The sequence below is a fragment of the Camelus ferus genome, chromosome 1 (assembly GCF_009834535.1).
Source record: "Camelus ferus isolate YT-003-E chromosome 1, BCGSAC_Cfer_1.0, whole genome shotgun sequence".
Classification (NCBI taxonomy): domain Eukaryota; kingdom Metazoa; phylum Chordata; class Mammalia; order Artiodactyla; family Camelidae; genus Camelus; species Camelus ferus.
In genome coordinates this window covers 58,524,277-58,537,614 of record NC_045696.1, presented here as the reverse complement: position 1 = coordinate 58,537,614, position 13,338 = coordinate 58,524,277, and the positions used below count along the sequence as shown (strand labels likewise).

The following is a 13,338-nucleotide window of genomic DNA, read 5'->3' as shown; positions in this document are numbered from 1 at the left end:
GGATCCTGTGCCGGGGGGGGGGAAATGTTTATTATAAAGGACATTCCTGGGTCAATTGACAAAAATGGAAAATAGGCAGATTAGGTAAAAACATGGTATCAATATTACATTTACTAGACCTGATGACTGTACAATAGTTACATAAGAGAATATCCCTAATTTTAGGAAATTACTTTGAAGTAGTAGGAATAAAGGGGCACAGTATTTGTAAGTTTCTTCAAATAACAGATAAAAATAAATCAGATAGATAGGTAGGTAGGTAGATAAAACAATAAAGCAAATGGTGTAAAATGTTAATAAAACATGAGCCTGGGAACAGGTATTATTTGTAATTTTCTTATTTGTATAACTTTTCTGAAAGTTTGAAATTATTTCTAAATAAGACATTAAAAATTAAAATAAAAAGCTTCTACTTTAGCAATAAAATGTTTAAATTAACCACCTTCTATTGAAAAAAAACTTTCTAAAATAAAGTATATACTTTCCTATAATAAGCAGAGCATGGAACACAAACTGACCCTTTTTAATAAGTCATTTAAACATTCTTTTATAGTACTGTCAATCAACAGGTAGATCACAGGTAGCAAACAGCACACAGACTATAACTCCCACTCCTGTGCCAGACACTGCTAATCTATCACAGCAACTTCTACTGCTAAACCCTGATCCATGTTAGAGTCCTTCCTTCCCTTTTTTCTCTAATAATGTAGAAGCAGAATTTATTATTTTTAATTTAACCTTTAGAATAAATATATTCACATGACTCAAATTTTAACAATGAAAAATGAAAGGAAATACTATACTTAAAGTGTCCTACCCTCACCTCTGCTCACAGATACGGAGTTCTCTGTCCCTCAAGCAACTCATGTTATTGTTAACTTCATGTGTATCCTTCCAGTGAGATTTTATACATATGCAAATAAATAAACATATATCTTTCTTTCTTAAAAAAAAATCAGCCCAGGCAGCCAAATAATGTGGAGTTGGCACCTATTAATCTTCAATTATTAATGATGTGGGATATACTGCTAGTGAAACTGTGCTGATCTTAAGCTTCTGGAATAACCTGGAATTCCTTTTCTGAAGTTCCACTTAATACATAGTCATCTGATGCAACGTTTTTCAAACTGCAAGTTGTAACTCATAAAATTAGTTCAGTGAATTACACACAGCATTTTCTTAAAACTTGAAATAGAATATAACAGAAAATACTGGAATGCATGTTGTTTCATAAAACTTTTGTTTTAGTTTCCTATTTGTATGTAAGTAATGTTCACAAGGTAAAATGTATCTCTTCTTATGGGTCACAATCAAAAGAGGTTTAGCCATAACATATAGTGTTTTTCTACAAAATTGACAACTAAATCAAAAGTCAAAGTATGATTTTCCGAAGTACTTTTCTCTTTCCAAAAAAAACTTCACTGCCATTATCAAAATTCTTTGACATGTCATTAGCATTCAAATATACACCCCAGCAACTTGAATTCTGATAGAACACAACTGGTGATTGGCTTCGACACACTTGGAACTTCCAAGTGGCTATCTAGGAGTTATTTCACATCCTCCAATAACATGACTGAAGCTTTTAGACTCCATTTGTTGTATTATGGCAGGGGGTTCACTGCATTTCCATGTTAATAACAGAGTGAACCACAGATATTTACAGGACAGTTTATCCCAAATGGTTTCTCTTGCTTGCATTCAATTTAAGTGGAGAATTATTTGTGAAAAGAAATAGAAACATTAAGAAAATCTTACGTTTTTAAGATTGTATATTAACATTTTCAGAGTCTTTATTCCAAAGCCTTTGTTTTACTATAATTGCATGATGCTCTATGAAAATACTCTAAAGTGTTCTATAATATTATGACTTTTCATAGTGAACTTACCCCTTACAAAACTGTCTTTATTTGAAATGCAAAGCCAGTTTTCCAAAAGTATATACAGTGCAGTGGATTTACACCTTTGTTATCAAAAATTCTGCTTTTTTCATATCACTGGGACAAACTGAGACTCCTACCATTGCACTGAGGACTACTCATATCAAATAGTCTAAGGTCACTAGAGGCATGACGGTTTGTGCAGGCTTTAGCCTGTCCATCAGGTTCATTTAGTTCACTTTTTATAGACAATCTGGAGGTTGTCCTTCTGCTTTGAAGAGGAGGAAGAAGAGAAGCAGTAGTAACAGTAGCAGGTACAATTTACAGACCACTTAGTATGAACCAGGTCCTTTGCTAAGTGCTTTACATATTTTATCTAATTTCATTCTTACAATAAAGGGGCATTACCATCTCCATTTCACATATGAAGGAACAGAGGCTCCGAGAGGCTTAGTAATTTACCCAAGGCCACACAACATTACAAAACAGAGCTGGGAAGAGCTTAGTTCTAACTCCAAAGCCAACATTCTTTCCACAACAAAACTTCCTATGGTATAAACCAATTATGTTCTAATTCACCAACATTTTTTCACTTTTTCCAAGCCACAAATCAATCTCTATTTCTCCCTGTAATCAAGAGCAATAAAACTTGAGGATTTTGGAACTCGTATCAAAAAAGTATTTGGGAAGCTCTACCAATTTCTCCACTTTACCTTGTAAAACTCCACTCCCCCTCTGCATTCCAGCCACACTAGTCTTGTTTCAGATCCTCAAGCATACCAGTTCCCTCTCTACCTCCCATTCTCTAACTCTCAATCTGAGAAGTTTCACGAATTCTGTCTTCCCCATTTGCAATATCCCCAACCCTACCTCTACCATGCTCCAATTCTGACCTGGCTATTCCTACTCATCCTTCAGTTCTTAGACTTAAAAAGTCCCTCCAGGACACTAATAAATGAAAATCAAGACGCAAGTTGCAAAAATTAAAATAAATCCAACATACATGGCAAAAAAAAAAAAAGCCCTTTACAGAGCAAATCATCTAAATTGATCCCACCTCCATGCTTATATCGTAGCACCTGTTATTTTTCTTCATTTAACTAACCCAGTTTGTAATTATATATTTGTATGTTTGCTGTAATGCCCCTCTAATATGTATACTCTGTGAAAGCAGGGATGATTTCTGTATGGTTCACAACTGTATTCTTAGCATCTAGAATATTGTGTGTCTAGTACACAATAAGTGCTCAATAAAGTAGCAAATAAATGAGTGCAAAGATGGCATGATTCATTTACTCATTTATACCTAATTTGCTTAGTATATTGTGCACAGACAATTATACAGCTCAGCAGTATCTACATAAAGCAGCAACTCAATAAACACTTGACTAATGACAGAAGAAAACAGGCCTTCATCTGCTCTTCCAGGTCAGTGTTCCCAGAAGGCTTCAGAGTTCAGATCAGTTGAGACTTCAACATCTCCGTACTTTAAAGAGAGGGACCATGTAGAACTACTCACCTCTGTAGTGAGTACCTCCAGATAGCTATAACGGTCTAACAAGTATGTCTGCTTTCTTTTTATCACAGTCATTACTAATCTTCACAACAACAACAAAGTCCTCTTTTCTCCAACTTGAGCACAAATCTTAAATTGCAGTTGTTTTCTTCCTACTTTGCTCTAACTTTATTTTTCTTTCTTATTTCCTTCCACTTCTGGGCTTTAGGGCCAATGGGCTTTGATCTCTATAGCTACCTCCTTTCTTCTGGCCAAGGAATTTATCAAACCTCACTGCATCTTTGGTTTTTCTCCAGCACACACACTAGTAACTTCTTTACAGTCTTTCAGGATCAAATGTGTCTTGAGTAGATAAAGCTGGTGGAAGTTCAAACTCCAGATAAAGAGGACTTAGCTATTTCAATCATTTTGTTTAAAAGTTAATTTTACCATGCATCCAAGCAGGCCATAACTCAGGTGATTCCTAAAGTTCAACAAAATGAGTAAGCGGTTTTAGACAGTAAATTTTTTCTGGTATCTAATTTTATTTATGAAATGCCAAAGAAATTTTAGACACCACCAATTAAACATTGACATTTTAGGACAATTCTAGCTTGCTGCACCAAACTAAATAATTAGTGAAAACACTGGTCTTCCCCACAGCAAGTAACAGAGCACCCAGCATATGTCTAGCATTCTACTCTATAGACTCTGATGTCAAGACCAAGTCCCTGGGTTCCAGGCACCTGCAATTAGGTGTCGGGAATGTACTTAAAACAATGATATACAAAACAAGATTAAAGAAACTAAACTGTATTTTGTAACATGGAAGATATAGCATGTAGCATGCTAAAGTATATAGCAAACTATAAATTGAAACAGTAATAATATTTGTATTACACATAATTTTCATTCTCCAACTGTACCACTGCACATAGAAAATCTGCTTATCCCTTGTAGCCATGTTTGCCACCTTCCTGGGTGAAGACAAGTTCTTTAGTAGGACATGCCATCGCTAATCTATTCTTAAAGATGCTAAATATAAGAAAAAGGTTATTTTTTTTTTAATTTTGCCATTTGCAGCCCTTCATTCACTTTTTTTTTCACTTCAAAAACCAGGATTTTATAACTAGCATAAACATTCCCATTGCATCAAAAACAATAATATACCTAGAAATAAACTTAACCAAGGAGGTTTCCTATACTCTGAAAACTGTGAAACACTGATGAAGGAAACTGAAGATGATACAAAGAAATGGAAAGATATCTTGTGCTCTTGGATTGGAAGAATCAACATTATCAAAGTGGCCATACCACACAAAGCAATCTACAGATCCAACACAACTCTTGTCAAAATACTCGTGACATTTTAGAAAAATGTTATTTTTTAAACAGAACTTTCCACAATAAATTCCATTCTATAAAATAAAGCACTTAAACTTTTAAATATTAAAAAATGGTTTGACTTTATGAAAGTGAATATGCCCTATGAATTTATTATCACCAAATACATCTGATAAGAAACAAAGTGAAAACAAGACTTCACCATCAGTGGGACAGAAAGAGCTCACAAACACTGAGTGTCCTCCATGTGCAGCATTCTACAAGAACATATTTTCTCACTTACTCCTCTCTTAGGTAGCCAACCTTCAATTACCCTCCAACGGTGAAGAGCTAAATCATAAATACATTATCCCATGGATGAAAGACCCATTTTAGTCACTAATTTAAACCTCATCAAATAAGAAAATATGTAATATGCCAGATGATAGCAACTTAACAACAGTCAGCTAAAGGAGAAACAGATGATTTGAAGTGGCCAAAGGTGATTATACCATCAGAGCTTTGGATGCAAAATTTGCCTTTGACATCCTGCATTTTCTTTTTCTGCAGAGTTAATCTATCTCCTAACTCACCCTTTCCCACTAACCCTAACACCTTCACACCCCAGAGAATGAAGATCCTGACTTATTCTAGGTAACCAATCATAGATAGCCCCTAATTTTACTGTTGTATTCCACAAGTTTATTGTACCTAAAACTCATTTTCCTACAAGAAACTGTAATTTTAGAGCAATTAGGTTCCAGTTTATAAGAGCCTATTTAACATACATGGTGCTGAAAAGCTGTGGCTTTTACCATAATAAGCAGTGGAAAAGGAATACAATACTAGTAATGAGACAAAACACAGGTTATCTTCCTCCCCCAAGTGGTTTGGTATCTATAGGTGGGTTGCATTCCCCCGCTATACCCCCTCCCTCCTAAACACCTTGTCTAGTGAGGCCATGCTCTCATCAATTCCAGACTTCACACATACCCTGCTGCTCATCATTTCTCAACCAAAAGGGGAAGAGTAGTTTTACTAAATTCTCTTCCCTGGTTAATTTCTCCTTGCCCTATCAAGAAAGAGGTTAAGGGTAAAGGGAGGCCACTTCTTCTTTTACCAGAGAATAATGTGAATGCTGAAGACAAATGATTGCATGTCAAGATATACCATTTATTAGCTTTGGGACTTTGAATAAGTTTCTTAAATTTAACTTAAATTTAATGATAAGTAAAGCACCTGGCAATTGCTGGTATTTTTAATAACTGGGTCATTGCTGAAGTTGCTATTCTTGTAATCAGAAAATATTAGTGAAACAAACAAACAAACAAAACCACCAAAGAGTGAAAGGAAATCCAGAAACAAAAACCAAAAGGCAGGTTAAGTCCAAAACAGCATTCCCAGCTGGAGGTAGCAGTTTGGGGACAAATATGAAGAAAGTGACTTCTAGGGTAAGAAGAGAACCTATGAAGCCCACAGCCACTATCAGACTTCAAATGAATTTGCTGTGAAAGAACTAAGGAATTTTATTTCTTGCGCTAAAACTCAACAGAGTATGACTGACCTCCCAAAGGGTTTGTATTTTCATAAGATAAGTGTCTCAATGTTTAAAGGGATCTCAAAATGTACAACTATGATTTTTAAACACCTAAAACCAACCTCAAAGTTTTAAGATCTCATAAGACACAACTTAATTTTCATATGGTTCATAATTATTGCTATGACCATTGTTGTTTCTTAAGTAGTAAGTTTATATATTATTTATTACAATTTAAGGAGTATCCTTCAACTAATAAAAGAGATGAATTCCTTAAAATTTTATGCAAATAACTGTTGTATCACTATGTAATATGAAGAGAAATCGCAAAACTGGATTATGCAGCCCCCACCCCCAATCAATGAGCCAAGGTGAAGAATTTTGAAGAAAATGAAGACTTAACTCCATGGCACTTTGAACACTGCCATATCCCACAAACAACCACCCCTCCCTCATGTAGCAGCTATTGTATGTGCAAGGCTCTGTGTCAGCACAAGCCAGTCTCTACAGAACACGCTCCATTAGCTGAACTAAAGTATGCAGCTACTATAGTCTGATGAAATTCATCAGTTTCCCATATACAGGGTGAGAAAATTAAAGGGAAGTTCTCAATTTTAAATGTTACTTACCTATTTTTTTTTCCCTCAAAACTCTGGTCTTTCTCTACCTACTGAAGTAGAATCTAACGTGATGTATAATCTGATTTAACACATAATTATACACTTAGTTTTGCTTCTTAGTGGTATTCTGCAAAGAGCATTTTGATTTCTGTACAAATTTGAAGACCACAATACTAAGAGATGAGGAATCAAAAATAATACAGAGGAGGGCAGATCAATTCTCTCAATTAGTTACAACCTATTTGTAGAGAGTGGATATAGAAATTTTTAAAAATGTAAAGAAAAAAATGATGAAAAAGTCCATCAAGTTCTACAGATTGTCTGTGAAGGGAGGGAAACCACTAGAGAAGTTAAACAGCAGTAATGAGGCAGAAGGTAATTCAAAAGAAGTAAGCTGTAAACTGGGCTTTGAAAGAAAAAGCATTTAGAAACATGGCTAGGAAACCAAACTAGTGCTGGTTTCACGCTGTGCTAGATGACTACTGCAGATCTTTGAGTTTTATCTGGCAAACTCATGGTGGTTAGAAAAAGGTGTCATATGAGAATTTTAAATAAGTCAGGTACACACGTAAATTCCCAATTTTATATATTTCAGGCTAAATTTATTGTTACATAGCATAAAAACTTCAATAAACTAGAAACCAACTAACAAGGTTTCTAATCAATGATAGAAAATATATGAAGTCCAGGTTCTTGTCAGGAACTAGAAATAAAAATTCTGTTGTTCAATCCTTCTTTAAAACTTGGCTACAAAAATAATATATGAAAGGCTTTTCTGTGTGTGTTTCTAAGGGCCATGTAATCTATTTATTCCTTTAGACATTTCTAAATTGTATTCTTAGATCAGGCTGATTAGACCTCTGCTGATTCATTCCACTCCTAAACACTCCCATAAAACTGCCTTCTGCATTATGTCATTTGTTTACGCTAAGGAATATTATAAGAAAAATCATAAAAAGCTCATTATTGTGGCTGCTGGAAGAATGCTGTCCAAATGCTGTCTCTCTTTATGTACATCAGGTTTCAGTAACATGATAAGCAATGTTTTTATCCAATGGATATTGTGAATCCTATAAATGGTCCACACAGCATATTTTTTTATCCCTCTTTGCTTTGGCCTCCAAGGAAGTTCAGGACAATATCCATAGCCCTTTCCTAAAAAATGAACAAACTACATGGTTTGTCTCTCCAGAAGGAAATGTTACTTTGGTTTATTTCCTTCATACAATTCTCTTACCTGTTTTCGTGAATTCTTTTTTTTTTTTTTTTTTGTAAATTGCCTGACATCCTTTGTGGAATAACATGGGGTGCAAATAAATAATACAAAATCTAGAATTAACAATTAAACAGCATTGGAGGACTGTTAAAATTTTACTACATTCTACTCTAGCTTTAAGACAATAAGGTAGAGGAACAAAAACATTTGCAAAAGAGTTGTGTTTTTTTAAGTCCAGGATACCTGCCAGAATTAATATACATTCAAGCCAATCTTCTGTAATGTTGACATCTGTCTACAATACTACACAAAAACTGAAACTCAGAATAATCACCCAGGGCATTAAAAGAGCCTGATTATTAAATATTAGAACGCTTCAGGCTTTTTCTTCAAAAAACAGAAGTAGGCCGAGATTTTAGATATATTTTAAACCACCATCACCACCACCACATTTTCTAATTAAAACTCTCAGAAAGCCCAATTAAAGATAACAGCTCATTATCCCAGGTGATCCAAGTAAATATAGACCTTCTCCAAGGTACTATTCTGTGCCTCTCAGAAACTCTGTGGGCATTTCTACCCTCACAGTTCCAATTTCCATGTGAATGAGTCTCTACTACCACCTTAACTGGTCCTCCTTGTCATAAGCTCAATTAAGATGTTCAAGATGGAGCTTCACTGTCTTCCTCTTCTTCCTCACCCCACAAGCAACCCTTTCCAAAGTTCCTGTTTTGTCCAATTCCAATTCTAAGTTATCTTTGTCCCTTCCTTCTCTTCATCTCTGGCATTCCATATTACCAGGCTTAAATGATTCTTTTCAAGTGTCTTTCTGGTTGGCATTTTCTTTTTCACTTGCACTTGTATGTTACTAGCTCAAGCCCTAATTATAAGCTGATTTCTCTCCTCTTCTCAGACTTTCCATTTCACCCTGTATTTCACTGTCTCAGCATTGTTTTTTAACCAAGTCATTTTCCTCAAACCTGCAGTAACAGCTTCCTATAACCTATCATATCATCGAAATGACAACACTCAAACTGAACTTTCAGGGAAATCCAGGATCTGGCCCCACACTAATTATCTCACATTTACCATAACTATTTCTGAATCACCATTCACTATGCCAGGCCAAGCAGGTTAATGCACCTACAATACTACATTCTTTACTTATCTTGCCTTCTCCCTACAGCTGGAACGCCCTCCTCTCTGCCTTAGCCAAATTTTACTAATTCTTCAGGACATGGCTCATGTTTCATCTCAGTAACAAAGCCCTCTCCTTATTATATTCCATATGGACCTTGTTCTTATCTGATTTCCCATTGTATGCACAATCAGTATCAAACTGCTCAGGAGTTAATTGCTCTCCATTGTTTCATGTGTATGCTCCCTGAGGTGGTCTTAACTATTCCCATGGTTTTGATTATCAATTGTAAGCTGACCCCCAAATCTACATGTTCATACTTGTCTCTCTTCACTAAACTTCAGACTTATACATCCAACTGTCTACCTGACAGTGCCCCTTGGATGTCTAGTAGGCATCTCGGACCTAAGTCCAAACAGAACTCTTGATTTTTACCACTGAAATTCACATCCTCTAGCCTTGCACATTCCAGCTCCATTATCCAAGTAATTATGGACATTCTTAAGGTCAAAAAATCTAGAGATAACTCTTGATTATTCTCTTTCCCTCACATCCCACTTCAATCCATTAGGAAGATTTGTTAGTGCTACTCCTAAAATATAGCCCAAATACACCTTCTCATCATTATCACCTTTATTCAAGTTATAAGAATCACCTCTACCTCAACTTCTCTAAAAGTCTCCTAAATGATCTCTCTTGCTTCCACTCTTTCTCCCTTAAGAGTCCATTCTTCATAGAGCAGCAAGGATGATCTACTCAAAGCCAAAATCAGATTATATAACTCTCCAGCTTAAAACTATCCAGTGGCTTCCTATTACATTACACTCAATCCAAATTCCTAATCACAGCCTAGAAGGCCCTACGAAACCTGTCCCATTTCTACCTTTCTAACCTCACCTTCCACCACTCTCTTAATTGTCCTTACTGCTTGGTTTTCTTTCCATCCCTTGATCTGTACTGAAGGCCTTCTGCACTGTTACCTCTGCCTTGCTCTTCATCTAAAGCATTCATAAGACCGACTTCTTTCACATCTTTTACATCTCTGTTCAAATGTTACTCTCTTAGAGAGGCCCTTGACCACCATAAAGTCACTCTCTCATCACCCAGTTTCACTTTCTTTATATGCAATATGTAGTGATGTGCACTACCCCCTTCTCACTGGATGCCAACTTCTTAAGTTCTTTGAGGGCAAGTCTCATATATGATTTTTCATATTTCCCATTACAGTTTTCCTGGGCATGTAAGAATACCAATAAATATCCAAAGTTCAACTTATAAGATAGAACACCTGTGATCTGCAGAACTATAAGATTCTCTAAAGTCAGACATAAACAGAGAAACTGCAAAAAGTGTGATGACATGATGAAAACTATATAGTGTAAGTTCACAACCACATGACTCTTGACTTGAACAAATTCTCCTAATCAAACACTAATTTCTATTTTGACCACTTAAATTTCATTAAAATAACAATCACTAAGCAAATGATTCTAATGGAGCAAAGTAAAGTCTTACTTAATGTTATAATGTCCAGTTTTCAGTGTACATCTATCAGGAAGCTGAGCAAGTTTCCTGGAGAGCATTTTAAAATACTTTCTGCACTCCTGCATGCCTGTGCCTTGTTCATAGTCAGTAGAAGCAGAAAGTGGCAGTCCATCTCTGACACGAATGACTGAGGCAGATAAAATCATAGACATTTCAACCGACAGAGAGGACCTAAAACAAAATGAACAATTTGGGTTAGGTAAGAAATTAAAGACACAGCTGTAAACATAGTGCAAAAACGTGCAATTCACTAATAAAGACATACTAATTGAAGTAATGACATACCATGCTTTCTGCAACAAATTAGCTATTAAAAAAAATATTTGCTTTCTGGCATTTCCATAAGTATATGTGGAAGTAAATACTGGAATAAACACGACTCTCAAAACAATTTGGTGATATTCAACAAGAATTTAAAAATATTTATGCCCTATGACCACAATAAATTTAAATATATAACCCTATCTTAAAGGAAAATAATCAGCTTTAGACAAAATTTTAAACATAAAGAGATTTTCTCCTAGAAATAATTGAAAACAACAAACATGCAACAATAGGAGAATGGTTAAATAAGCTATGGTACACCCCTATGATGGAATATAATGCAACAAAAAGTTATGTCTGTGAAAATCAGTTTAATAGTGTGGTAAAATGCTTATATGTTAGGTAGAGAAAAAGCAGGATCAAAACTGCATATGTTATTTTCCATAAAGACACAGAGAAAGCAGAAAGGAGTGATAAATAGAGAAAGAAATACTGGAAGAAAACATGACAAAATTACTATTCTTATCTCCAGGAAATAGTATAATGGGTGATATTTATCATTTTATAATTTCCTAAATCTCCATAATATTCCACAATGGGCACATATTACTTTTATAATCAGAAAAAACTATTTTTATTTAAAATAAATCTTAAAGCTAAAGGAATACTAGTTTTGATATGCTTCTCAATTTTTTCACCAGAAAGTAAATCATAATGACCTCTTTTACTATATTCTAATCATGTTTTACAAAAGATAAATAAAAGGACTGGATAGGCCTAAGTCTGAAAGAAATCAGGTAGACAGTCAAATTTTCATTTAAAACACACACACACACACACACACACACACACACACAGTGGTTCTCAAATTTCAGCCTGTATAAAAACTACTGGAATTTTTATTAAGAAATGCAGATTTCTGGGCCCATCCTCCAAAAATTCTGATTCACTGACTATGGAGTAGGGCTTGAGAATTTTCCATTTTTAGCAAATTTTCCAGGTAATTACCATGCTTACTTGTCTAATGATAATACTTTGAAAAACACTGAATTAAAACATGTTCACAGTCTGAAATTCAGTGATAACTCTTTCCTGCCAGGCCACTGGAGCACAATGCCACTAAATGCTTCCCCTTCACTAGCACTAGGCACAACTAGTAAAAACTGAAAAATCTGGTAACAATTTCATAGGGTTTTTTTCATGATATTGTATCTCAGAGACTAAATTAATCCTTACCTTCCCAGCTCAGCTAGGTCAGTATTTTCTCACTCCAAAAACAAAAAACTGAGATAGTAATATATCAAAAAATGACATAGAAAATCAACTATACCGGGTTTGGAAACCAGCGGTCTATAGCTTTTGTTGCTATGTCAAGTTGAAATCTGAATGCCCATTCATGATGGTAACTGACTATAAAGATTAATCCAAATAATAAAGCTATGCATTCAATTTACTTCCCTTTTCTCTCTTCATGAGGAAATTAGAGGAAAAGCTGGTATTAATATGTCATCACCCTTTAATATTTTTCTCCCCCATTTATTTAAAAGGAAAAAAAACCCAGCAGAAATTAAATTAGCTTTTACCATAAAGGAAACCTTTAACAAAAGTTCCAACATGACATATGCAAATCATTTTTTTTTCCTATTCAACCAGTTTCTTTTTTCTTCTAAAAGCAGTAGCAAGAGAAAGCTGGTATCCCTCAAGGGATAATGTCTATACTATAAACCTCTTTTAAAAATTGTTACCATGTTTTATTTATTAAACCACAACTGTAACATTTAACCTTAGTGTAAGAAATTAGGAAAATGTCTTACTTCATAACCTTACACAATTATTATTTAAATATAAAGTTTTGTCTTTCCAGAAGCATACTGCAACACAATGACCACTCAGGGAATTAACATGAGGGCAAGGATTCCGACTTGAAGTTTCCAAATATCCATTTTCTTAGTAATATTTAAAAGTAGACTGCATTCTTTTATGCCTGATCTTTCTAGGATCCCAAAAGATATATTATGAAAAATCTTTATTACAGAGTGCCAACTTTCATGTAATCTTTAAAGTTACTGTTTTCCTTTTTATGACTCAAAAGACAGGATATGAGTCATACTTCCTAAAACATATACTGAGAAGAATACCAACCTGTAAGTTCCAATTGTTCAACAAACATTTATTGAGTACATAATGTATGTCAGGGGCTATGTCACACATTAGGAATAGATAGGTCCTACCACTAAGGAGCATCAGTCCAAAATTAAGGAAATTCAGATGAAAACAGCAAACACAAGATACGCTGCCCACCACTTTACTAATTGGAAAA

The 13,338-nt window shown here is 34.8% G+C and overlaps 1 protein-coding gene across 1 annotated transcript in view; it reads right to left on the bottom strand.

Annotated features, from left to right (window-relative positions):
• SEC22A (SEC22 homolog A, vesicle trafficking protein) overlaps positions 1-13,338 on the bottom strand; it is a 58,009-nt gene that overhangs the window by 40,889 nt on the left and 3,782 nt on the right. Inside the window, 1 exon segment of the mRNA XM_006189853.3 lies at positions 10,725-10,925. Within this exon segment, the coding sequence (XP_006189915.1) occupies positions 10,725-10,906 (182 nt within the window). The 5' untranslated portion in view covers positions 10,907-10,925.